The sequence below is a fragment of the Crotalus tigris genome, unplaced genomic scaffold (assembly GCF_016545835.1).
Source record: "Crotalus tigris isolate CLP2741 ecotype Arizona unplaced genomic scaffold, ASM1654583v1 scf7180000024277.1505481, whole genome shotgun sequence".
Classification (NCBI taxonomy): Eukaryota; Metazoa; Chordata; class Lepidosauria; order Squamata; family Viperidae; genus Crotalus; species Crotalus tigris.
The window spans coordinates 435,101-462,174 of NW_024100449.1; the positions used below are offsets into that span (position 1 = coordinate 435,101).

The 27,074-nt window shown below is 40.1% G+C and overlaps 2 protein-coding genes across 2 annotated transcripts in view; one reads left to right on the forward strand and one right to left on the reverse strand.

The window, feature by feature from the left end:
• The window catches only part of COL22A1 (collagen type XXII alpha 1 chain), a 186,470-nt gene extending 175,304 nt beyond the window's left edge, over positions 1-11,166 (reverse strand). Inside the window, exon 1 of the mRNA XM_039323548.1 lies at positions 10,975-11,166. The gene's annotated coding sequence lies outside the window, so the exon portion shown is untranslated. The remainder of the gene's footprint in view (positions 1-10,974) is intronic.
• An 8,894-nt stretch (positions 11,167-20,060) lies between these two features.
• LOC120299104 (mas-related G-protein coupled receptor member H-like) lies at positions 20,061-23,315 on the forward strand. The gene is made up of 2 exons (XM_039323552.1): positions 20,061-20,171; positions 22,253-23,315. The coding sequence occupies exon 2, from the start codon at positions 22,304-22,306 to the stop codon at positions 23,174-23,176; it is 873 nt and encodes a 290-aa protein (XP_039179486.1). The 5' UTR covers positions 20,061-20,171; positions 22,253-22,303; the 3' UTR covers positions 23,177-23,315.
• The last annotated feature ends 3,759 nt before the right edge of the window (positions 23,316-27,074 follow it).

A 27,074-nucleotide genomic window follows, 5' to 3' on the forward strand; every position in this document is an offset into this window, starting at 1 on the left:
ATAATAATAATAATAATAATAATAATAATAATAATAATAATAATAATAATAATAATAATAATAATAATAATAATAATAAAGTTGGAAGGGACCTTGGAGGTCACCGAGTCCAACCCCCTGCTCAGGCAGGAAACCCTACACCAGCGGTAGTCAACCTTGTCTCTTTTATGACTCGTGGACTTCAACTCCCAGAATTCCTGAGCCAGCCATGCTGAGGGGAAAGGGAGAGGTTTCCAAGCTGAGCCATGCTGGCTCAGGAATTCTGGGAGTTGAAGTCCACGAGTCATAAAAGAGACAAGGTTGCCTACCCCTGACCTACACCAAAGCTCCTGAAAGCAGGACAAGAAGCAATGCATGGAAACTGATCAAGAAGAGAAGCAACCTAGAACTAAGGAGAAACTTCCTGACAGTTAGAACAATTAACCAGTGGAACAACCTGCCTCCAGAAGCTGTGAATGCTCCAACACTGGAAGTTTTTAAGAAGAGACTGGACAGCCATTTGTCCGAAATGGTGTAGGGTTTCCACAATGGAAAATAAAGGGTTTGGAAGAAAAAGATTAACAGATCTACAGTATTCATTCAGGCAGGCTACAAATTCTATTTAACTGTTTTTGTGCTGATGAATTAAAACGACTGCTTGTTTCCTTTTTTAGTAGATAACTATGTCAGAGTTTCCATGCTAGAAATATCTACCAGCTTTCTAAACTTTGCAAGGTGGAAATCCTCACCTATTTTTAATAAATGATTAAAAGAATTTGAAGAACTTACAATGCTTTGAGCTTTGGAAAAAGTTCAGGGAAGAACAACTAAGATGATCAAAGGCCTGGAGACTAAAACATACGAAGAATGGCTGTGCGACTTGGGTTTCGCTAGTCTAAGGAAAAGAAGAAATAGGGGAGACATGATAGCAGTGTTCCAGTATCTGAGGGGCTAACACAAGGCAGGGAGGGTCAGGTTGTTCACCAGAGCACCAGAGGGAAGGACGAGAAACAATGGATGGAAATTGATCAGAGAGAAGCAACCTGGAATTAAGGAAAAACTTCCTAACAGTGAGGACAATTAACCAGTGGAACAGCTTGCCAGCAGAAATTGTGGGCGCTCCATCATTGGAGATTCTCAAGAAGAGACTAGACAATCATCTGTCTGAGATGGTATAGGTTCTCCTGCTTGTGCAGGGGGCTGGACTAGAAGACCTTCAAGGTCTCTTCCAGCTCTATTCTATTCTATTCTATTATTCTCTCTGTTGCTTTGCATGTGCAGTGAGTGCTTCTGTACTGGAGACAAGTTCTAATGTCTAATTACTAATTGATTAGTGTCCAGTTACACTCGGCCAAATAAAGTATTCAATTCAATTCATATTGATCTGTAATTGTCTTCAATAAGGAAGGAACTCAAATCCGTGGGAAAGAATAGTAACTTCAACCAATGTTCTACGATAATGATCTATGCACCTGTTTTGACTTCAAACAGCTCCTCCTCCCTCCTTAATAATAATAATAATAATAATAATAATGATAAAGTTGGAAGGAACCTTGGAGGTCATCTAGTCCAACCCCCTGCTCAGGCAGGAAACCTTATACCATTTTGGACAAATGGCTGTCCAGTTTCTTCTTAAAAACTTCCAGTGTTGGAGCATTCACCGCTTCTGGAGGCAGGTTGCTCCACCGGTTAATTGTTCTAACTGTCAGGAAGTTTCTCCTTAGTTCTAGGTTGCTTCTCTCCTTGATTAGTTTCCATCCATTGCTGCTTGCCTTGCCTTCAGGTGCTTTGGAGAATAGCTTGACTCTCTCTTCTTTGGGGCAGCCCCTGAGATATTGGAACACAGCTATCATGTCCCCCCTCGTCCATCTCTTCGTTAAACTAGACATACCCAATTCTAGCAACCGTTCCTTATGTTTTCGCCTCCAGTCCCCTAATCATCTTTGTTGCTCTTCTCTGTACTCTTTCTAGAGTCTCAACATCTTTTTTACATCATGGTGATCAAAACTGGATGCAGTATTCCAAGTGTGGCCTTACTAAGGCATTGTAAATTGGTATTAATACTTCACGTGATCTTGATTCTATCCCTCTGTTAATGCAGCCTAGCACCTTAATATTACATTTGGTACACAAGGGACTATCTGGAGCATTGCCCTTAGGAATTTAGATTGGACCCATTCAGGAGGAATAAAGGAAGGGTAAAGTCCTAGCTGGGCCCTGAAAAATAATTGGGTGTAGGCTTTAGCTGAATGTAGCTTCAGTGTTTCTGGGATATACTGTTCTTGGGTGAAGTGAAAAGTGATTTGCAGCTGCAGTTTTTTTTACATTTCTATATAATCTAATTTTGGTGCCATGGGGGCATAGTGGTTAGAATGCAATATTGCAGGCTAACTCTGCCTATTGCCAGGAGTTTGATCCTGACCGGCTGAAGATTGACTCAACCTTCCATCCTTCTGAAGTCGATAAAATGAGGACCCAGATTGTTGGGGGGCAACATTCTGACTCTCTAAACCACTTAGAGAGGGCTGTAAAGTACTGTGAAGCGGTATATAAGTCTAAGTGTTATTGTTATTACTATTGGTGTGCACTGCATTTGGTGGAGCTATGGAAAACCATGTCCAAATATCTTAAAGATTTTACTTGTTCAATAGTTTTTATCCACCAAGAATGTTGTTTAGGCTTATTTGCCAAGTTCCAGATCTTAATTGTACTAAAGTTGATTTCAAGTGCTTTCTCAAAGCTGATTGGCCAGAACATTCATAGATCATTTAAGTCCATTGGTGGTAGAAGATAAATTTTGCAAGTCCAATATTTCCATTATACTGCACTGATATTCTGCAAGATACTGGAAGATTTGCCTCTAGCAATGAAAGGGAATGTCAGTCATGCCTATTTGTATGTAAGAAAAAAGAATCAGTTTCACAGTCACTCAACACAATGCTGTACAAGAAATCAACTTGGATGCAGGAAACAACCAGCAAGATCCATGTGTAATTAATGTAAACCTCACCCACTGTAAGATATAGTTTAAAATATATATTCTATTCTCCACCCTGACATTTCTCCTAAAACAGATGTCAGCACATTTCCTCTTTGGACCTCTGCTTTGTTTCCCAGTCTTCACTTTTATCTCTGTAATGTCTTACTATTTCCTAGTCTGCTTTCTACGTGGGAGTTTAAATCCCAACTTTAGCAGAAAAGGCCTCATTTAAAATTAACTCCTTCACTGCAAAAGACAAGATTATGGATATGTTAAGAAGGTGGACAAAAGCTGTTAAACAAGATTTTTAAGTCAGACGAATTTTCCAGCTGTCCCTCCAGGCTGGAAAGTGGCCACCAGCTATTTCTTTTCACACAAAATATGTCTATTTTGGGATGCTGTTCTTTTTCTGGCATCTGTCATTAAGTGGTCAGCTACTTGTTATTATGTGGTCTGTAATTCAGCAGCTACGTTTGCCCAAAGTTGGGAGGAGAAGACAGGAAGTCCTAAACTCTGTTATTAGAGGATGTTGCTTGGACATTTGATTGACAGCTTCAGGTGCTATGAGACATAGATTCTTGGGCTAGCGGAACCATCAGCCACTAACTGAGGTTCAGCCAGATGTGCAAAATCATGGAAAGGTTCCAGAGGGGATGTATAACAGTTATTATAAATTATAGTTCTGTATTGTTTTCAAACTATGGCAAATCTAGACAGCATACTAAAAAGCAGAGATATCACCCTGCCAACAAAAGTACGTGTAGTCAAGGCCATGGTTTTCCCAGTTGCAATGTATGGCTGTGAAAGTTGGACCATAAGAAAGGCTGAGCACCAAAGAATGGAGGCCTTTGAACTCTGGTGCTGGAGAAGACTCCTGCGAGTCCCCTGGACTGCAAGGCGATCAAACCGGTCAGTCCTAGAGGAGATCAACCCTGACTGCTCTTTAGAAGGCCAGATCCTGAAGTTGAAACCAAGGACTTTGGCCACCTAATGAGAAGGAAGGACTCACTGGAGAAGAGCCTAATGCTGGGAAAGATGGAGGGCAAGAGAAGAAAGCGATGGCAGAGAATGAGGTAGCTGGATGGAGTCCCTGAAGCAGGAGGCATGAGCTTAAATGGACTCCAGAAGATAGTAGAGGACAGGAAGACCTGGAGGAACGTTGTCTATGGGGTCGCGATGGGTCGGACACAACTTAGCAACTAACAACAACAATGCACGTGCCGAAGCTGTGCTATTCGAATAAAGATTCTTTAAGGTAAACAATGTTTCAAAGTTCTTTGAAGAGTTTCATCTGTCGGAACCATGACATTAACAGTGCTACCCAATACACTGTCTGTGGAGATACTCAGGCATCGTAATCACAGTCTCAAAGGTGATTTTTTTTTCTTCAAAAGGCAACTGAACTTTTTTTTTTCCTTGAGGGGGAAGAAGAAGAAGAAGAAGGCATTTCTCTTCTAATCCAAGAAGCTTCATCAGTTCTAATGGCAGGGGGATGGAAGGATAGGTACTGACAGTTGAGACTGGATAGTAGACGGATGGAAAGATAGTTTATCATAGCATGATGGGGTGTGGAATAGAAAGATTGTATTTCTTTGCAGTCATCTGGTCATTGGCACACTCTCTGAGAGCTGTTGGGGCCATTTGAGAGTTTTATCAGTCCCCTCAGGATCCCCTGAATCAACGCGCATCTTTCCATCCCATCCGCCATCAGAACTGATGAAGCTTCTGGGAAGAGAAGCAAAACATGTTCTCCTCCTTCCTCAAGGAGAAAAAAACAGCCCTGTTGCCTTTTGAAGAAACAAACAAACAAAAAGCACCTTTGAGATACCCAATACATTCCTGAGTGAAGTCCTCTGACTTTGGAAATTAACTTCGAAGAAATAGGTTAAAAGAAATTTGATCATTCAAGCAGCGTTGATGTAGGAACCGCATATTTTTTTTTAAAAAAAAAAAGTTTAAAAACTTGTAAACCCATGCAGAATTGTTTTTAAGATCGGAAACTCGGACAAAGGAAAGGAGGCTGAGCTTTAGATTTGAAAGAGTTGATGGAGATTCTCAGACTTCTTTAAAAATGTTTTGCTCCTCATCCAAGAAGCTTCTCCAGTTCTAATAGAAGACTTGAAACTAAATTTCAGGGGCACTGGGGGAAGGAGATATGTCTAGCCTTCTGAACTGGAAAATGGGGGGATTGAGGAGGAGATAGATAGATAGATAGATAGATAGATAGATAGATAGATAGATAGATAGATAGATAGGTAGGTAAGTAGGTAGGTTAGGAGGATGGGTGGGTGGACGGATAGATTGATGGATGATGGATGGATGGATGGATGGATGGATGGATGGATGGAAAGATAGAAGATAGATAGATAGGTAGGTAGGTTAGGAGGGTGGGTGGGTGGATGGATGGATGATGAATGGAAATATAGATAGATAGATAGATAGATAGATAGATAGATAGATAGATAGATAGATAGATAGATAGATGATAGATGGATCGATGGATCAATAGATAGATAGATAGATGATGGATAGATAGATGGACAGATGGATAGATAGATAGATAGATAGATAGATAGATAGATAGATAGATAGATAGATAGATAGATAGATAGATACAGTGGTGGGATTCAAATATGTGAACAACCAGTTCTCTGTGTGGATGTCGCTTCTGGAAATTCATTCTGGGCCTGGTCAACAAGAAATTAGCTACCGGTTCTGCCGAAGTGATGCAAACTGGCTGAATCACACCACTGAAGAGAGAGAGAGAAAGAGAGAGAGAGAGAGAGAGAGAGAGAGAGAGAGAGAGAGAGAGAGAGAGAGAGAGATGAGAGATAGATAGATAGATAGATAGATAGACAGACAGATAGAGATGAGAGAGAGAGATGAGAGATAGACAGATAGAGAGAGAGAAAAACACAGAGAGAGAGAGATGTTTTCCCTTGTTCCAAAGTACAGAACACAGAATCACGATCTTAAGCAACAAAAAGCTTTTAGCTGAATGCCAGAATTGAGCAAAAGTTTCAAAAAGAGGTTTTCAGTCTCTCTTTGAGATGCTTGATAAAAACTCCCAGGCTGCGTGTCCCAAGGCCTAAGACATAAGATTCAGAACATTGGGCCTGAATGACCACCCTCAGTTTCCCCTGCCAATTCAGAGACAGCTTCCATTTTCCAGAGAAAGAGACTTCTTTCTCTTTGGCGAGGCTTAAACGGGATGAAGCGTGTGCCTTGAGGTGGCACTTATAAGAAGCTGACATTTCAGAAATAAAAGAAAAAGGAAGTTTTCTGGGGGGAGGAAACTACATGTCTCCAAAACATTCCACAAGAATTACTATATATATATATATATATATATATATATATATATATATATATATATATATATATGTATATGTATATGTATATGTATACAGGATAGTTTTATAGCCTGTGCTGGTAGGAAAGGCACAAATATCTTTTGAGAAAGTCTCAGCTCTATTTTTTTTTTTTTTTTGCATCAAATTCCAGCTCTGACACATAGCCTAGAAATGCATGCCTTCAGACTATCTGCAGGAGGAATCTAAAAGGAATTTGCTTATATGCTTGGTTAGCACTCCTTCCATGTACATTTGTTGTGAGGTCCTGCAGGATATCCAGAGTGACAATACCCAGCGTGTTAGAGGTAGCCATAATCTCACCTGAAGGGAAGCACTCACCTTTGTCAGCTGCAACAGACAAAAATGTCATCTAGGTTTCAGTGGACCATCATTCAAATTCAGAATACATCTGGAAGGGACTGTGGAGGTCTTCTAGTCCAGCCCCCTGCTTAAGCAGGAGACCCTATAGCAGGGGTCTACAAACTTGGTCCTATTATGACTTGTGGACTTCAACTCCCGGAATTCCTCAGCCAGGCACATGGAATTTCATGACTTGTGGAGTTGAAGTCCACAAGTCATGAAAGGGCCAAGTTTGAAGACCCCTGGACTAGACCTATACAGTTCCTGCAACTGGTCATTTAGCCTTTAGTCCCCTAATCATTTTTATTGTGCTTCTCCACACTCTTTTTAGATCATGTCTTTGTGATCAAAACTGGATGCAATACTCCAAGTGCAGTATAAAACGTGACTAGATGAGCTAATTCTGCTTTATTGTTACATTAACACAGGGGTCTTCAAACTTGGCCCTTTTATGCCTTGTGAACTTCAATTCCCAGAATTCCTCAGCCAGGCATGCTGGCTGAGGAATTCTGGGATTTGAACTCCACAAGTCATAAAAGGGCCAAGTTTGAAGACCCCTAGCCTACAAGATGCGAGTCGATACATTGGTACTATTTTGGCAGAAGGATAATAGTGTTCTGTGCATCTTGGCATATAGTCATGCTGGGCACGAGTGTGCAAATATCTTCAGACAATGCTGGCTGCCTCAGCTAAGAAATGGAGATGAGAACTTGCCCCCTAAAGTTGGACATCACTAAATAGGGCAGTGATGGCGAACCTTTTAGAGACCGAGTGCCCAAACTGCAACCCAAAGCCCACTTATGCATCGTTGAGTGCTGGGTCGGTGTGGCCAATTGGGTGGGCGTGGCCAATTGGGTGGGTGTGGCTGTGGTGGTAACGACAGACTGGGTGAGACTAAAAAGTTCAATCAGTTAATTCCAACTTTGCAAGATCTTTTTTTTTTCCCGCGAGAAGTTGAAATTGACTGATTGAAACTTTTTTTTTTTTTTTTTTTTGCACACAGCGGCAGAGGCCTAAAGCGAAAAGGTTTTATAAAACCCAGTTGAAGGCCTAGGACTGGGGTGATGGTGCACGTGCCCACAGAGAGGGCTCTGAGTGCTGCCTCTGGCACCTGTGCCATAGGTTTGCTACCACTGAGATAGGGCAAACCTTCACCTTTACTGCTCTTAACCATGATCTGACCCAGGATGGACAAGGTTATATAGTGTAAAGCTAAAACATCAGTGAGATTAAGTATATGTTCTTAAAGCGATTTTAGAGAGTTGTAACATAGGAGAGATATTAAATTTCTCTCTCTCTCTCTCTCTCTCTCTCTCTCTCTCTCTCTCTCTCTCACACACACACACACACACACACACACACAAACACATACCTATACTTGCATCTAAATTTTCAAATGATGTCATCTGATGGTTCTGCTACAATCAGCCATCAGTGTATGCCATAGTTAACTTGCTGCTATATATAGTAAGGGTTTTTGTTTGTTTGTTTGTTTGAATCAGTTTTTGATTCCTGGAAATTGCATAAACTAGTCCCTGCAGTTTTCTTGACAAGGTTTTTGGGGAAGTTATTCACCATTGCCTCCTTCCTAAGGTTGAGGGAGAGAAATTGCTTAAGGTCACCCAGCTGGCTTCATAACCAAGACAGGACTATAGTACATTTGGATCTAGATCTCACAACCTTCTGGCTTCTAGCCTGGTGCCTAAAGCACTACACTAATGTGGCTGCTTATAGTAAATAGAAGGAGGGGGGGGGGGAAAGCTATTTGAACATTTTTGATGTTCAAAATTAGTTTTTAGGGGACAGTTTTCTCCACATCAATTCCATTTTCAGCTGTGCAGGATCCTGGCCAAGCAAGGCGACACGTCATTCACATGGACCCTAAGTGAGAAACAGCCCCCAAACTTTTCAAAAGGAGTGAACATGGATAATAATAATAATAATAATAATAATAATAATAATAATAATAATAATAATAATAATAATAATAATATTAATAATAGTTGGAAGGGACCTTGGAGGTCATGTAGTCCAAACCCTTGCTCAGGCAGGAAACCCTACACCATTTCAGACAAATGGCTGTCCAGTCTCTTCTTAAAAACCTCTAGTGTTGGAGCATTCACAGCTTCTGGAGGCAGGTTGTTCCACTGGTTAATTGTTCTAACTGTCAGGAAGTTTCTCCTTAGTTCTAGGTTGCTTCTCTCCTTGATTAGTTTCCATCCATTGCTTCTTGTCCTGCCTTCGGGTGCTTTGGAGAATAGCTTGACTCCCTCTTCTTTGTGGCAGCCCCTGAGATACTGGAACACTGCTATCATGTCCCCCCTCGTCCTTCTCTTCTTTAAACTAGACATACCCAATTCCAGCAACCGTTCTTTATACTGTATGTTTCAGCCTCCAGTCCCCTAATCATCTTTGTTTCTCTTCTCTGCACTCTTTCTAGAGTCTCCACAACTTTTTCACATCGTTGTGACCAAAACTGGATGCAGTATTCCAGGTGTGGCCTTACCAAGGCATTGTAAAGTGGTATTAACACTTCACGTGATCTTGATTCTATCCCCCTGTTAATGCAGCCCAGCACTGTGTTGGCTTTTTTGGCAGCTGCAGCACATGGCTGGCTCATATTTAATTGATTGTCCACTAGGACTCAGAGGTCCCTCTCACAGTTACTACTATTCAACAAGGTACCACTTAGCACTTATACTGTTGCACTGGTTGCCAGGACCCCACCTTCTTGCAAGAATAGTTCCTCCAAATCCATGCAAGTGCTAAACGGTGCATAAAAGCCACCACCATGGGACCCAAGTATGCCCTCTGGCTGGAGAAGCAGGATCCAGGATTGAGGTAGTCACAGTTAGAGGGAAGAAGGAGAAAGGACGAGATGAGGCCTTGACTGGATGTCATTTTCTTCCACAACTGTATTCCACATGAATTGTTGCAGATTCCACTCCTGTTTTGTGCTGACAACCTGACAGAAGACCAGGTGAGGTCCACAATGTTGGTGGCACCTCTAGAAAATATTTGGTAGAAGCTATTTGTCCTACTGACCATGATAGCATCACTCTTTGCTTCTCACTATGGGCTGGGTTTTCCCACTGTTAGCATGCTATTCTTAAATGCTGAAACCCAAGAATGTAGCTTATAATTAGAGAGCAGCTGAATATACCAAGCAGGACCATGTATTAAATATCACCCAAAGCAGTATTTTTTTTTAAAAAAATAAAAATAAAAAATAAAATGGGAATATGGACACTACTTTATGAAGTTATAGCGGAAAGAAAATCAGCGTAATTCAGTTTGCAACATGACATTGACTGAAGCTGGCATCCACTTATAATTTACAGCAGACTTGTATTTTTATTCTACCAGCTATTTACAGCAAAGTAGATCATGTATCGTTTAGCAACAAAGGCTTTAGATGAAAATAAGCATGACCAAAATATATTGAAATCAAGCAAGAAAATACTTCTGCATTTTAAAACAGGCTTGATTCTGAGGGCAAATAGGGATAGTAGGAAAAGTGGATTTTTTTTTTCTTTATTCTTTCAAAGAAAGTCATCCAAATCTATCAGCTGAATCCACCCAAAGAATGTTTGCTAATGAGGAAGAGCTGCTTGCAACACATCAGATATTTCTAGATTTGGTAGAAGGAATCCCCAAATTACTCCTGCTAAATTGAATTTAATTGAATTGTAAGCCACTCACTGTGTTCTTTCAGGAAGGTAGCCTGCAAATCTAATTGAAAAAGTGTTTCTGTTCAACAGCTCCTGAAACAAAGGGAAAAGATGCCCTGGGTCAAAATGTCAGCGCAAGCTAGCCATATGACTCCAATTGACCTAATAAAACAGGCTCTGATGCATTCACCTGCCCCGAATTCTCTTTCCTCAAGGCAGAATGGACAACAAAATTGTGTCCAACAAAAGAACTGTGTCTTTAAAAGCACAGAAGGACACCATTCTGAGTCTACAAATCGAAGCCACACCTAGAACATCTATTCTACTAATCACTGGAATAGCTTGTCTCCAGAAGTTCTGGGTGCTCCATCACTGGAAGTTTTGTTTTGTTTTTTAGAAGAGATTGGACAACCATTTGTCCGGAATGGTGCAGGGGGTCAGGCTAGAAGACCTCCAAGGTCCCTAACCCTAACCCTTCCAACTCTGTTAATCTGCATTCTATGCCTAAGCAGATAAATCTCATCCATGCTGGAAAGAAAAACCTGGGTGTTTCTCACCAAAGCCAGTGCCAATTACCAGTTACCTTTAAGGTTTCTCAAGCACCTCGTTTCTTCTACATGATGCCTCTTACCTGCAAAGTGGGCAAACTCTTCCAGCAATTCTTGGAGAAGCAGGTCACATCCAGCCCTTCAGATCAGAGTTAGACTTACAGCCAGCATGGAAAGCAAACCAAATCCAATCAGAGTATGTGGGGCAACTTTCAAATGAAAAAAAGACAGCTGGGGAAAAAAAAATGTTTTCTTCTATCCATAAAGTTGAAGGCTCTTCCTTGCAAGTCCTTCTCTCTCTTTTTTTAGCCAGATTCAAAGATAAATGGCAAAACAGAAAGAGGAGGCAGTCTCTCAGCTCGAAAAGGTTTGGCACTTGATCTCAATATCCCTCTTGCTCAGAGTGAAGCTAACTTTGGAAAGATGCAAAGCAAACACACACACACACACAGAGAGAGAGAGAGAGAGAGAGAGAGAGAGAGAGAGAGAGAGAGAGAGAGAGAGAGAGAGAATCAAGCAGGAGATTTGGGGAGGGGTCAGTAGGAAGAATGAGGGTGTGTAAATTGAGGTGGGGTGGAGGCTGGAGTGGAATTTAAGGAGATGGTGGGAGAATATAGGTAAATGTTTCAACTTGCAACCTTGAAAGCATTTTTTTCTTTCTTTTCTTTTTTTCAGGAAAGTCCAATTTCATGCAGTGGAGATTTTTTTTTTTTTTTTTTTTGAGCTTTCCTGTAAAAAAAAAAAAAAATTGTCCAGTTAAGATGACAAGCAAGTAGATGCTCTCACATATTGATACGAACTCTGTGTTTGACCACATTTTGGAAGTTCTTTGTCATTATCATTTTCTGGATGTTTCTTGAGCTGCCTATTTTAGCCTGTGATTTGGGAATTGAACAGTGGTCTCCTGTCCAGATATTGACCACGTCTGATTCTGTTGAGCTTTTCTAGATCTGGTAAAATTGCAGATAATATATAGACAGCGGAGAGTTTTAAAAAGGGGAAGGAAGGAAGGAAGGAAGGAAGGAAGGAAGGAAGGAAGGAAGGAAGGAAGGAAGGAAGGAAGGAAGGAAGGAAGGCTTTAAAAAAGAAGAAAATGTATAGCAGGGATAAGAAATTCTGAGGTTTTCTATCCAGTATCAGAAGAAGAGGAGTTATAAAGTCAGAGATGAATTTTAATTATTATTCCTAATGGTTATTGAGGATAATAATTTAGCCAGCATTTTTAAACAGGTGAATATTTAAAATTAAATCATTTAGAGATAGTAGATAGATAGATAGATAGATAGATAGATAGATAGATAGATAGATAGGTATGTAGATAGGTATGTAGATAGGTAGATACAGCAGATAGATAGATGTAGGTAGGCAGGTAGGTAGGTAGGTAAGTAGATAGATAGATAGATAGATAGATAGATAGATAGATAGATAGATAGATAGATAGATAGATAGATGTAGGTAGATAGATAGATGCAGTAGATAGATGTAGGTAGGTAGGTAGGTAGGTAGGTAGGTAGGTAAGTAGATAGATAGATAGATAGATAGATAGATAGATAGATAGATAGATAGAGGTAGGTAGATAGATAGATGCAGTAGATAGATGTAGATAGGTAGGTAGGTAGGTAGGTAGGTAGATAGGTAGGTAGATAGATAGATAGATAGATAGATAGATAGATAGATAGATAGATAGATAGATAGATGTAGGTAGGTAGGTAGGTAGGTAGGTAGGTAAGTAGATAGATAGATAGATAGATAGATAGATAGATAGATAGATAGATAGATAGATAGAGGTAGGTAGATAGATAGATGCAGTAGATAGATGTAGATAGGTAGGTAGGTAGGTAGGTAGGTAGATAGGTAGGTAGGTAGGTAGGTAGGTAGATAGATAGATAGATAGATAGATAGATAGATAGATAGATAGATAGATAGATAATTAACTTTAACATTTTCTAAATTTCTAACCCCAAATATCAGGAAGACAGACAGAGGATGGATAGATAGATATGGATAGATATTTCCTGTAATACATATATACTGTAAACTGATTATGACCATTTTTTTTTTTTTTCTAGTTACAAACCAAATTCTGGAAATGTTGCTGGCAGAGTGCCTGAAGGCTGTTAAGGATATGCACGAGGAGGAACTGGCTTCAGCTCAACCCTGGCAAAGACAGACTACGGGATTTTGGAGACCCAGATGATCCTTCATCTTTGAGTATGGAAAGGGTGGCACTTCACTTCCCTGGACTGAGCTGGTGGGCAATTTGAGGGTCCCTCGTGGACTTACAGCTCCTGCTCAAAGAGCAGGTGGCAGCTGTGCTTAGGGTGGTTGGGCTTTGCACAGATTTGTTGTGTGCCAGTTGCACACTTTCCTGGACCAGGAGGCTTTGCTCACAGTCACTCATGCCTTGGTCTCCTCCTGTTTGGATTACTGCAATACTCTTTACATGGGACTTCTCTTGAAGACTACCCAGAACTGGTTCAGAATGCAGCTGTGTGCACAGTAATAGGGGCACCTAGATTTACTCATGTAATACTTTTATTGCCGGAGCTGCAATGGCTTCCAGTTTCTTTCTGGGTACAATTCAAGGTGCTAGTCATCACCTTAAAAATTCTAACTGCAGGCCAACCTTTCCCCAAGGATTTCTACCCCGCCTAGGGTGGCACATTCCTATTCCCTTCCCCTAAATATTTCCAACTGATGGATCTAGGAAATATGTCTTTCTTTGTGGCAGGCCTGTCCCTTGCCCCCTGAATTCTGGGATATTAGCCTTCCATAAAGCTCTGAAGATCTCCAAACAATGGGAAAAGATTGGATAATTGTACATTAAAATTTTGATCTGGCACTAGATCTTTGTCATTTTTAACATTATGATTTTTATTTTTTGAAAATTAGAATAGAATAGAGCTGGAAGGGACCCTGGAGGTCTTCTAATCTAGCCCCCTGCTCAAGCAGGAGAATCTACACCATCTCAGACAGGTGAATGTCTAGTCTTTTCTTAAAAATCTCCAGTGATGGAGCACCCATGATTTCTGGAGGCAAGCTGTTCCACTGGTTGATTGTCCTCACTGTCAGGAAGTTTCTCCTTAATTCCAGGTTGCTTCTCTCCTTGATCAGTTTCCAACCATTGTTTCTCGTCCTTCCCTCTGGTGCTTTGGTGAACAACCTGACCCCCCTCTTCCTTGTGGCAGCCCCTCAGATACTAGAACACTGCTATCATGTCTCCCCTATTTCTTCTTTTCTTTAGACTAGCCAAACCCAAGCCCCGCATCCATTCTTTGTTTGTTTTAGTGTCCAGGCCTTTGATCATTTTAGTTCTCTGATTTTTTTCCAAACTTTCAACATCTTTTTTGTGATAAAGTGACCAAAATTGGCTGCAGTATTCCAGGTGTGGTCTTACTAGGGTTTATAAAGCAGTAGTAATACTTTGCGTTATCTTGATTCTGTGCCTCTGTTTAATACAACCCAGGATTGTATTAGCTTTTTTGGTTAGTGTTATAATTTTAATATGATGTTATATGTTGCTTTAACCTTTGATTGAGAGTCACTCAGAGTTACTTAGAAGATGGATGGCTATATAAATATTTTAAATAAAAATAAATAAAATAAAATAAAATAAAATGTGGGTTTCCATAAACTGTTCAAACAATTTGAATTTGCATAGCATAGCAAACCAGAAAGTGCAAAATGGATAAATTTTCACAAAAATGCAAAGGGAACATATTTTTTTTTCTCCATCTTTAATGTCTACTAACACTGTTGACTATTAAGATCACCAGAAGCTCACTTAATATTAAAATGGACATATATCCCAATAAAGGAGAATATTTGTAGCTCAGGATTGACATGAGGGGTCCTTGGTGCTCTCTGACTTTGATTGTTTGCTTGTAGACATTTCATTACCCAACTAGGTAACATCATCAGTGCTAGATATATGTCCTTCCCTTGTCTGAAGTTCTGAACTCAGATATGGTACACTGTTTCATACTGAAAAATTAACAAGAGAAAGAAGTATAAAAGAATAACAATAACAGAGTTAAAAGGGACCTTGGAGGTCATCCAGTCCAACCCCCTGCACAGGCAGGAAACCCTACACCATTTCAGACAAATGGTTGTCCAGTCTCTTCTTAAAAACCTCCAATGTTGGACCATCCACAACTTCTGGGAGCATGTTGTTCCACTGATTAATTGTTCAGTTGTAATACAGATCTTGCCTGATTAGAAAAGAGATAAATTATTTGGAGAAGAATTCTGGGCCAGCTTGATTACTAACATGTGGCCTAAATGAAAAGTAGGAATTGTTGGGAAAGCCATTCAGTCATCCTCTCTCTCCATCCAAATCCTAGTTTATTTTGTCCAAATCTATTGACTGCCAGTAATTGCAGGGATCCATTATGAGAAACGAGGTTCTCCAAGGCCAAGAACATTTCACCAACAACAATAGAGTAAAGCTGGAAGGGACCTTGGAGGTCTTCTAGTCCAGCCCCCTGCTCAAGCAGGAGAACCTATACCATTTCAGACAAATGACTGTCTAGTCTCTTCTTAAAAACCTCCAGTGATGGAGCGCCCATAACTTCTGGAGGCAAACTGTTCCACTGGTTAATTGTCCTCACTGTTAGGAAGTTTCTCCTTAATTCCAGGTTGCTTCTCTCTTTGGTCACTTTCCAACCATTGTTTCTCGTCCTGCCCTCTGGTGCTTTGGAGATTGTTGGGGGCAATATGCTAATTCTGTAAACTGCTTAGAGAGGGGCTATTGCTATGGCTAAAATGGAAGTCAATGACAGAGAAATATCTAAGCAGGCCCACTGTCTGGGATGCCTATAACGAAGGAAAAACATTTTCCCCAAACTCAGTGCTGAAAGCCAAATGCCACTTCCCAGAGTATTAAAGCAGCTACATCTTCTAAGGCAGGGGTGTCAAACTGCCGTCACACGGGCTGGACGCGCCATCTGGAAGCCACGCACACCCCATTGCCAGCAATGGCAAAACCGTCCCAATACTTTGTGTGACGTCACGTGACGTTGTGAGTTTGACATGTCTGCTCTAAGGCACTCATAGCAGCTGCCTCAAAGGACATGGACATCCCTTTGATCATGGTGTTGCAAGGCTTACAATTCAGTATTGCAGGCTGACTCTGCCCACAGTCTGGAGTTTGATCCTGGCCGGCTCAAGGTGGACTCAGCCTTCCATCCTTCTGAGGTGGGTAAAATGAGGACCCAGATTGTTGGGGGCAATAGGCTGACTCTATAAACCACTCAGAGAGGGCTGTAAAGCACTGTGGAGCGGTATATAAGGCTATTGCTATTGCTAAGAAAAAAATGTGGATGAGACCAGTGATGGGATTCAAATATGTGAACAACTGGTTGTCTGTGTGGATGCTGCTTCCGGAAGTCCGTTCTGGGCATGGGCAACAAAGAATTAGCTACCGGTCCCGCCGAACTGGTGCGAACCGGCTGAATCCCACCACTGGATAAGACCTCACATCACAGATGGAAAGGAAGATATACTTGAAGGAAAAAGCATGAGTAGAAGCACACAGACTAAAAGCAGGGGTCTCCAAAACTTGTAACTTTGTGGACTGTCTGTCACAATTCCCCATGCTGGCTGAGGAATTCTGGGAGCTGAAGTCCACAAGTCTTAAAGTTGCCAAGTTGGAGATCCCTGATCAATAGCATCACGTTTATAGCAAGAAGTAGGGCAGGATCATTTTTAAGGAGATAGTAGTTTTTAGAGGGGGGGGGCTAATCCTGTTAAAATACAGGCAGTCCTCATTTAAGGATGCTAATTGGGATCAGAAACTCCATAGTTGTAATGGCATGTGTGGATGACCTTGGGAGATAAGAGAAAGGGATGTTGCCTAGAAACCATCAGTTAAGAGAGAGAAAGAGGTTATTCTCTAAAGTTTAACTGTCAAAGGAAGAAACTTAGGAAGAACCCACCCTAATTGATCAGGTGGTTAAAAGTGGCTGTGAAAAGTTGAAACCTTCAGCCTTGTGGGATTCTGTGGAGCGCTGTGGAGCACTATGGGCGGTATATAATCTAAGTGCTATTGCTGTTGAGGATCACCCCACTCCGCAAAACCCATGGGTCTGATAATAGCCCTTCTCAGTGGTGGCTTTCATTGTTTGAAACCTTTTATTCCAAGAATTGAGAATCCTATGTATTTAGGAAGCAAGTTAAAAGTGTATTGCTCCAGCAGAGATTTTGTTTTGATGTCTCTTCTTTCTTTATTTTTTTTTTTTTGTTTGCTTTATATTACAATTTGAAACATTTATACAAATTGTTCTATCCCTTGGCTAGACTCCTATCTGACTGGGCCATTTTATGACAATGGCAAATACATAAATTTTAAGAAATAATAATACTTATTTGCTTAGGTAGTGACCATTACAGGAGGGGGAAGGACCATTTCAATAAGTCTATAGTGCCATCTGCTGGACTGTGTATAAGAATGCAGGTCAGCTGAATCTAAATTGCGACCTTTCATGGATCACAAATCCAGAATAGAATAGAATAGAATAGAATAGAATAGAATAGAATAGAATAGAAATATGGAATGGAATAGAAAATATTTAATGGAATGGAATGGAATAGAATAGAATAGAATAGAAATATGGAATGGAATAGAAAATATTTAATGGAGTGGAATAGAATAGAATAGAATAGAATAGAATAGAATAGAATAGAATAGAATAGAATAGAATAGAATAGAATAGAATAGAATATGGAATGGAATAGAAAATATTTAATGGAATGGAATGGAATAGAATAGAATAGAATAGAATAAGGGACCTTGAAGATCTTCTAGTCCAGCCCCCTGCTTGAGCAGGTGACCCTATACCATTTCAAACAAGTGGCTGGCCAATATCTTCTTAAAACCCTTTGGTGATGGAGCACCCACAACTTCTGAAGGCAAGGCATTCCACTAGTTAATTGTTCTCACCATTAGGAAATTTCTCCTTAGTTCTAGGTTGCTTCTCCCCTTGACTAGTTACCATCCATTGTTTCTCGTCCTGCTTTCAAGTGCTTTGGAAAATAGTTTGACCTCTTCTTTGTGGCAGCCCCTCAAATACTGGATATTTAAAGAAAGTAATGTTTAAATTTGTGTTTTGGGGATTCTATATAAAATGATGGATAATAATATAAGTACAATACTAGAAAATGTTTAAAGTATATTATAATGTGTGTTTAATGTTTGTAACTATTATGTTTTAGAGAAGATAATTTGTTTAATTTAAGGTATTTAGATTTGTTTAGGATTTATATGTGTTTTAAGTTTTTTTCTATTTTTTATTTTCTTTGAAAATTTTAATTAAGCCTGTACTCAGCTCTGGGAAGGTTGAGGGAGGGTATGGGAGGTTTGGGAAAGATGGGGGAGGGTACGAGAGGGTGGGGGTTTTGGGAATGGATTTGTTTTGTAAAATTTAAAAACTTTCAATAAAAAAAAAATACTGGAAGATTGCTATCATGCCACCCCTAGTCATTTCTCCCCCCACTAGACTATACAAACCCAATTCCTGCAATGGTTCTTGGAATGTTTTATCCTCCAGTCCCCTAATTATCCTTGTTGCTTGTTTCTGCATTCTTTCCAGAGTCCCAACATTTTTTTTTATAATATGGTAGCCAGAACTGGATGAAATTTTTGAGAAGAAGCTGAACAGACAAGGTAAGGATTCATGTGCTGGTCAGGAATGCAGAATTATTTTCATCTCAAAAAGGCAGTCTTCCCTTTGTGTCCCAATAAATCCAGACCCTTAAATTAGCACTTTGGTCTGCATGAACCAGAGCATAGAAAGGCTGTAAAGAAAGAGAGATTTGTAGCATGTTTAGCATGAAGATGAGAGGTTTGTGAGCAGAAGTTCATCATAAAACTTCTCAGATGAGGGGACCAGTCCAACTGAAATAAAACAAAAGAATTTCCCCTTTATTTCCAATTGCCTAAGTTCATGAGGCAATCTCTTTCCATATTCATAGTTGATGATTACTTTGCAAAGACAAGAATCAGATCCTCTTATCAATAATAATAACAACAACAATAATAATAGTTGTTGTTGTTAGTTGCTAAATCGTGTCCAACCCATCACGACCCCATGGACAATGTTCCTCCAGGCCTTCCTGTCCTCTACCATCTTCTGGAGTCCATTGAAGCTCATGCCTACTGCTTCAGTGACTCCATCCAGCCACCTCCTTCTCTGTCGTCCCCTTCTTCTCTTGCCCTCTATCTTTCCCAGCATCAGGCTCTTCTCCAGTGAGTCCTTCCTTATCATTAGATGGCCAAAGTACTTGAGTTTCAGCTTCAGGATCTGGCCTTCTAAAGAGCAGTCAGGGTTGATCTCCTCTAGGACTGACCACTTTGATTGCCTTGCAATCCAGGGGGCTCGCAAGAGTCTTCTCCAGCGCCATAGTTCAAAGGCCTCAATTCCTTTGCGCTCAGCCTTTCTTATGGTCCATCTTTCACAGCCATACATTGCAACTGGAAAAACCATGGCCTTGACTATATGTCCTTTTGTTGGCAGGGTGATGTCTCTGCTTTTTAGTATGCTGTCTAAATTTGCCATAGCTTTCCTCCCCAGGAGCATTAGACTAGACATACCCAATTCCAGCAACTATTCCTTATATGCCTCCAGTCCCATAATCATCTCTGTTGCTCTTGTCTGTACTCTTTCTAGAGTCTCAACATTGTTTTTGCATTGTGGTGACCAAAACTGGATACAGGATTCCAAGTGTGGCCTTACCAAGGCATTGTAAAGCGATATTAACACTTCACGTAATTTTGATTCTATCCCTCTGTTAATGCAGCCTAGCACTGTGTTGGCTTTTTTGGCAGCTGCAGCACATTGCTTGCTCATACTTAAGTCTTAAATGATTGTCCACTAGGACTGTGAGTTCCTTTCACAGTTACTACTATTCAGCAAGTTCAAAAAATGTCTATTTGCATGAGACTTGCATGAGAAAGCAAGATCTGTTTCCTGTCCCAGAACAGATATGCAAAATCTGTTAAGAACTGCTTACCATTGCTTGCTACTTCAAGATTAAATTATCAAATTTAATGTGCTATCAAACAAAACATGTTTCTCTTTAATATGTCCAATTTTGGAGATAATTAACAGAGCATAGTATAGGTAGAGCCTACTGTTCTTCATCTGCTGAACTACAAGTAGCCTGAACAGGGCTTACAATGCATCACATTTTCTCTGCAATGCCTTCTGCTTTGGTCATCATCAGTCCCTCCATCCATCAATAAGACGAGACATTAATCTTCTCACCAACTGTGGACCAATAGGTAAGAGGTTTAATCTAATCTAATTTAGGAATAAGCAAAAAAAAATTGTACACTAAACTAGCAATTTCTGCATCTGATTTTTCATATCAAAAATCTTTTTTGTGATATTTATGTTGATAATTACCTAAAATTCAATTTTTTCTGTAATGCTGTCAATTCAATTCAACTGGAGGGGACCCTGGAGGGCTTCCACTCCACACCACCCCACTCAAGCAGGAGAGCCTATTCCATTCCAGACAAGTGGCAGTCCAGTTTTTTGTAAAAGCTTCCAGTGATGGAGCCATTCCACTCGTTAATTGTCCTCACTCTTAGGAAGTTTCTCCTTAGTTCTAGATTGCTTCTCTCTTTGGTCAGTTTCCATCCGTTGCTTCTTGTCCTGCCTTCAGGTGCTTTGGAGAATAGCTTGACTCCCTCTTCTTTGGGGCAGTCCCTGAGATACTGGAAGACTGCTATTATGTCCCCCCTCGTCCTTCTTTTCTCTAGACTAGCTATACCCAAATCATGTAACTATACCCATAATCCTGTATGCTTTAGTCTCCAGGCCTTTAAAATACCCCCCCCCACACACACTGGTTTGTCCATTAAAACAAACAAGTGCAAATATCTTACAAGCAATTAAATTACCCAAAACCTCAATTTTAACTGTCTTGGTGTAAAGTTTCTCCAAAATTTCTCCTTTTAGCTCACTCAACCTTATTTTTCAACTGCTTTCCTACTTTATTTCCATGACAAATGTTCTCCCTTCAGGATTGTGTATTAAAATACAGAGAAGAGCAACAAAGATGATCAGGGGACTGGATGCTAAAACATATAAGGAATGGTTGCTGGAGTAGGGTCTGTCTAGTTTAATGAAGAGAAGGATGAGGGGTGATATGATAGCAGCATTCCAATATCTCAGGGGCTTCCTCAAAGAAGAGGGAGCCAAGCTATTCTCCAAAGTGCCTGAAGGCAGGACAAGAAGCAACGGATGGAAACTGACCAAAGAGAGACACAACTTAGAACTAAGGAGAAACTTCCTGACAGTTAGAACAATTAACCAGTGGAACAACCTGCCTCCAGAAGCTGTGAATGCTCCCACACTGGAAGTTTTTAAGAAGAGACTGGACAGCCATTTGTCTGAAATGGTGTAGGGTTTCCTGCCTGAGCAGGGGGTTGGACTAGATGACCTCCAAGGTGCCTTCCAACTTTATTATTATTATTGTTATTATAATAATAAAATTGGTGATTCCCATTGAGTCCTGGAAATTTTGCCTACCCTCTTTACAAAGTGCAAAGGTCACAGATTCTCAGATGGGAATCTGAAAACTGTCCAGTATCCACAAGAGAAAGAAGAGGGTTGCATGCAAGAAACGTTGGAAGTTTGAATTTAAGTGATTGAATTGAATTTATGCTGTATACTGCTTAGAGAGGACTGTAAAACACTATGAAGCAGTATATACTATAAAACTAAGGGCTATTGCTATTTATAGCATTTATTCTGACAGTTTGATCTTGTGCAGATAGAATTAGCCCTGTCTCTTTCTTCTGCTGCTCTTAGCCATTGCCAGTTCTTATTATTTTCTGCTTTGCCTGTTGTTTTTTTGTAATGTATTGGTCATGTAAATCTTTTCTTTCCATATCTATTTTGGGTTCTTCATATGATTTTATAGGCCAGGTTTGGTCTCTCCAGTTCTCAATAAGCCTTCCTGGTTTATTACTACTATGTTTTGTCACACAAGTCAGCCAGATGTTAAGACTGAATTTGGCATTTTTATCAACCCATAAATTCCTTCCCAAAGATCTGGGATGGGCAGATGTTGATACTAGAAGTGTCACCCCAGGATGTAAATTGTTCTGAGTAAAGCTGCCTTTTGCAATTGACTGCTGCTGAATTTGTCAGTGCCGATGGTATTCAAGGGATGCTCCAGTGGTTTTAAAATTGCACCCAAGGGACTTATTACTACTATTATTACTATTACTATTAGCAGAGGTCAAAATGTTGGCTCAATCTGTACACAGAGAAGTTAGATGTCAAGATATGACAATTGTTCATGAATTATTTTATCCAATCGGCTCTTTTTCTCTCTCTTTTTTTCAAATAGGAATTTCCACTCTAAAAGAAGAGATTATTGGAGCATTATAAAAGTCTATTGATGAATATCAGCCTGGCAAACATGAATGCTAGTGGAGAACATTTGGAATATTTCAACTATTCTGAAGATATCTTTTTTTCTATCGCATTGATCATCTGCTGTATTGGAGCCCCATTAAATGGAATTGTTATCTGGCTGCTTGGCTTCCAAATTAAGAGAAACCCTTTCACAGTATTGATTCTTAATTTAGCTATTGCCGACTTTGGGTTTCTCATCATTATGACTATATTTTGTATTGACATTTTTATAGGTTTTATACAGCCAGGAATTCTCCAGATTATCTTCTATTCTCTCTTAAATGTCACATATATCAACGGTCTGTTTCTTCTGACAGCCATCAGCATTGACCGGTGTGTGTCTGTCCTCTTCCCAATCTGGCATCGCTGTTCCCGGCCAAAATATTTGTCCCCTGCTGTCTGCACCTTCCTCTGGATCTTCTCTTCCCTCCTGATTGGAATTCATTACATTATGCAACATTTATTTTGGAATCTCCATTTGGTTGTGACTGCTGTGCTTTGCCTTCCTCTGATGACAACCTCTACTGTGATCCTATTCATCAAAATATGCCTTAAATCCAAACAGATGAAACGTGGAAGACTTTTAGTGATGATCCTAATTACTCTTCTCTGCTTCCTTATTCTTAATCTTCCATTCTATTTCTACGTGTTCATTACTCATTTTCTTAAGAAGGAGAATTTCGTTGATGCTAATGAACTGGATTTCTACTTAAGTCCAAGTGCTTCTCTAAACAGCAGCGTTAACCCAGTGATCTATTTTCTGGTGGGGAGAAAGAAAAGAGCTCGTTCCAGGGAGAGCGTCAAGGTCATATTTCAAAGAGTCTTCAGGGAAGATGAGGCTCCTGAAACCAGATAAAAAATCACAAACAATTTCATAACTCTCCGCAAATGGATAATTTCATGCTCATTGGCTAAAATCAGGTGAAGGAAAGCTACCTGATGTCAACCTAAGCAGGTTGTGCTTCCTTTTTCTGGTTATTTGGCTATACCTTTCATAAAATACAGTACAGATAATTGAACAAACTTTGTTGAATTACATTCTTGATTAAATTATCTTTCCATCGATGTATAATTTTATGGTACTACTCCCCCCAAAAGTGGCATTTTTGAGGTTTGATGGCTAATTACACCACTTTTTTGGGGAGTAGTGCCATAAAATTATACATCTTATATAAGATATAAGAGAGAATATATATATATATATATATATATATATATATATATATATATATATATATAGGTCTTTGGTTGTTCGGGTTTTCTCCCGCGTAAAATTAGAAGTGTCTTGGCAACGTTTCGACGAAGCAAAAGTCTGTTGGTATTTGGGCAGATTCCCCGCTCATGTTACTTTCCCTTTTATCAAGTGAACGGGTCGTCATCACATGTTTTTTCTCCCCTCTCTGTATGGGATATCCACCTTTATTATTATTATGGGTAGTGCTAAATTTAGTGGTTCTATCCTCAAATTTCTTAAGCGCTCCAATGTCGTTATTGTTGTTTTCTCCAATTAAAGGGGGTGTGGTTTCCCCTTGATGTTGTTGGGAGGTTTCTGGGTAGTCTATATCAGATTGTTTCTGGTAGGGAGGAGGTGTAGCTCCTGGTTTAGAATGTAGGAAAGTAACATGAGCGGGGAATCTGCCCAAATACCAACAGACTTTTGCTCACAGAAATGGGGGGGATTTAACTTGAATATTGACCTACAAGGGAAGATGAGCATGGGGGACACCATGATGGAGGAGGATGATTCAAACATTGAAAAATACCACATCCAGTTGATGCTTGTACATGCGAGCGAAGATAAATACGGGAGCACGCAGCAGAGGAAAGATGTTAAATTGCAGCCGATGAAGCCCCGCCTCCATGGTAGGATACACAATGACATCAAACTAAATCCCCCCCACTGTAACGAGAGCCAATACTGCCGGGAGAGGGCGGAACGTAGCTTTAACAATACCCCCTGAGATCGACAGAGATGTGAACAAAAGTGCTCGAGAGAACGATGGAAGAAATCTTTACTCCGATTCCCCCTCCCACCTATCAGCTGTTCAGCAGGGAATGCTAGCACAGTCTAGGAACCACGTGCAGACGTCTATGGAACCCGTTTGAATCACCTTGTTAGAAACGGTCTCTCAGCCCTGAAGATGTTGGGGAGTTTTCCCAACGAAAGCTTGGCAACCTTTTAATATAGTAAAATACTTTAATTAAAGTATTTTAACTTTAAACTCTCCTGGTGAACGCGCTTTATTCATTCCATTTATAATTATGCCCGGGAGTCGCATTTTCACCATCATTATTGAATATATATATATATATATATATATATATATATATATATATATATATATATATATATAGAGAGAGAGAGAGAGAGAGAGAGAGAGAGAGAGAGAAGGAACTTAGAATTAACAAGAAATTTCCTGACAGTTAGAACAAATAACCAGTGGAACAACCTGCCTCCAGAAGTTGTGAATGCTGCAACACTGGAAGTCTTGAAGAAGAGATGGGACAGCCATTTGTCTGACATATTGGTCACATAGCCAGCTTGTTGTTTAGAATGGATTTTGTGTAGTATTATCAAATAGAGAATAGAGCTGGAAGGACCTTGGAGGTCTTCTAGTCCAGCCCCTTGCTCAAGCAAGAGAATACATACCATTTTAGATAGGTGGTTGGCCACTCTTTTCTTAAAAACATCCAGTGTTAGAGTAACCACATCTTCTAGAGGCAAGTCAGTACACAGATTAATTGTGGACTATTTGTGACTCCCTGCATTGTGTGGGAAATAGATTGATGAGAATAGGACATTAGATACAGAATGATGGGTCAATTACATTATTAATAAGAATAAAAACATGATTTACATTGGAAAAAAGGGAAACCTCAGCAAGACTAGCCCTTGAGGCCTGCTATGCAGGGAATCTGCACGGAGTTCCTTGGGGGAAAATGGAAATGTTTGAGAAGAGGCTGTCCAGACCAGGTAAGGATTCATGAGCTGATCAGGAATGAAGAATTATTTTCATCTCAAATAGGTAGATTTCCATAACCTTAAATAAGTACTTTGGTTTGTGTGAACCAGGGTGTGGGAAGACTAAAAGAAAGTTGTATCATGTTTAGCATGAAAATGTCCGGTTTGTGGGCAGATGTTCAACATAAAACTTCTCAGATGAGGTGAGCAGTCCAACTGAAGTAGTAATAATAATTATTATTATTATTATTATTATTATGGATCATCGCACAGTCAGTCAGATGTTCAGACTGGATTTGGCATTTTGTCTACCTATCGAGTCCTTACCCAGGACCTGGGATAGGCAGATGTGGATGTTTGATGGTGTTACAGGTATCGTCGCAGGATGGAAGCAGTTCCTAATAAGGCTGCCTTTTGCAATTGACTAATAGCGAATTTGTCAATGCCAATGGTGTTCAAGTGGTGCTCCAGTTGTTTTGGGATTGCACCCAAGGAGCCTATGACTATTGGTACTACCCTTGCTTGCTTTTGCCACAGTCTTTCTATTTCTATTTGTAGGTCTTTGTATTTTGTTATCTTCTCCAGTTCTTTCTCTTCTATTCTGCTATCTCCAGGCACTGCCACGTCCACTATCCAGACTTTTTTGTCTTTCTTATCGACAATTGTTAAGTCTGGGGTGTTATGTTGCAGGTGCTTGTCTGTTTGAATTCTGAAGTCCCAGAGCAGTTTAATTTTATCATTTTCTATGACTTTCTCTATTTTATGATCCCACCAGTTTTTGCTTACAGGCAAATGATATTTTTTGCAGATCTTCCAATGCACCATTGTTGCTACTTTGTCATGCCGCTGCTTGTAATCAGTCTGTGCAATCTTCTTGCAACAGCTTACCAAGTGGTCCACTGTTTCTTCAGCTTCTTTGCATAGGCGGCACTTACTGTCTGTTGCTGTCTTCTCAATTTTGACTTTGTATGCGTTTGTCCTTAAGGCTTGGTCTTGTGCAGCCAGAATTAGTCCCTCGGTCTCTTTCTTCAATTTTCCTGCTCTTAGCCATTGCCAGGTTTTGTTATTATCTGCTTTCCCAGCTATTTTTTTTCATGTATTGGCCATGTAGTGCTTTGTCTTCCCATGCCTCTATTCTGTTCTTCATTTGGTCTTTCTTGTAGGCCAGTTTGGTCTCTCCAGTAGTTAGTAAGCCTTCCTGATATACTAATTTCAGTGCATCTTCATCATTGTTCTTCAGATATTCTTCCAAAGCCATTTTTTCTTCTTCAACCATCTGATGTACTTGTAGCATTCCACGCCCACCTATTTGCCTTGGTAGATAAAGTCTATCAATGTCACTGCGTGGATGAAGGGCATGATTCATTGTCATTATTTTTCTGGTCTGCCTATCCATTGCTTTTAGTTCTGCTTGAGTCCAGTCCACTATTCCAGCTGTGTACCTAATGACTGGGATTGCCCAGGTGTTGATTGCCTTTATGGTATTTCCTCCATTGAGTTTGGACTTTAAGATCTTCTTCACTCTCTTGATGTATTCACCTCTAATCTTTTTCTTGACTTCAGTGTGCTTGATGTTGTCAGCTTGAAGGATACCCAAGTATTTGTAGTACTCTTCCTCATCCAGACTCTTAATGTTATTTTCGTGGGGCATCTTGATTCCTTCAGTTTTCACTATTTTTCCTTGTTTGATAGTAAGTGTGGCACATTTGTCCAAGCCAAACTCCATTACAATATCTTGGCTATATATACGGACAGTGTTGAGCAGCGATTCTATTTCAGATGATGTTTTTCC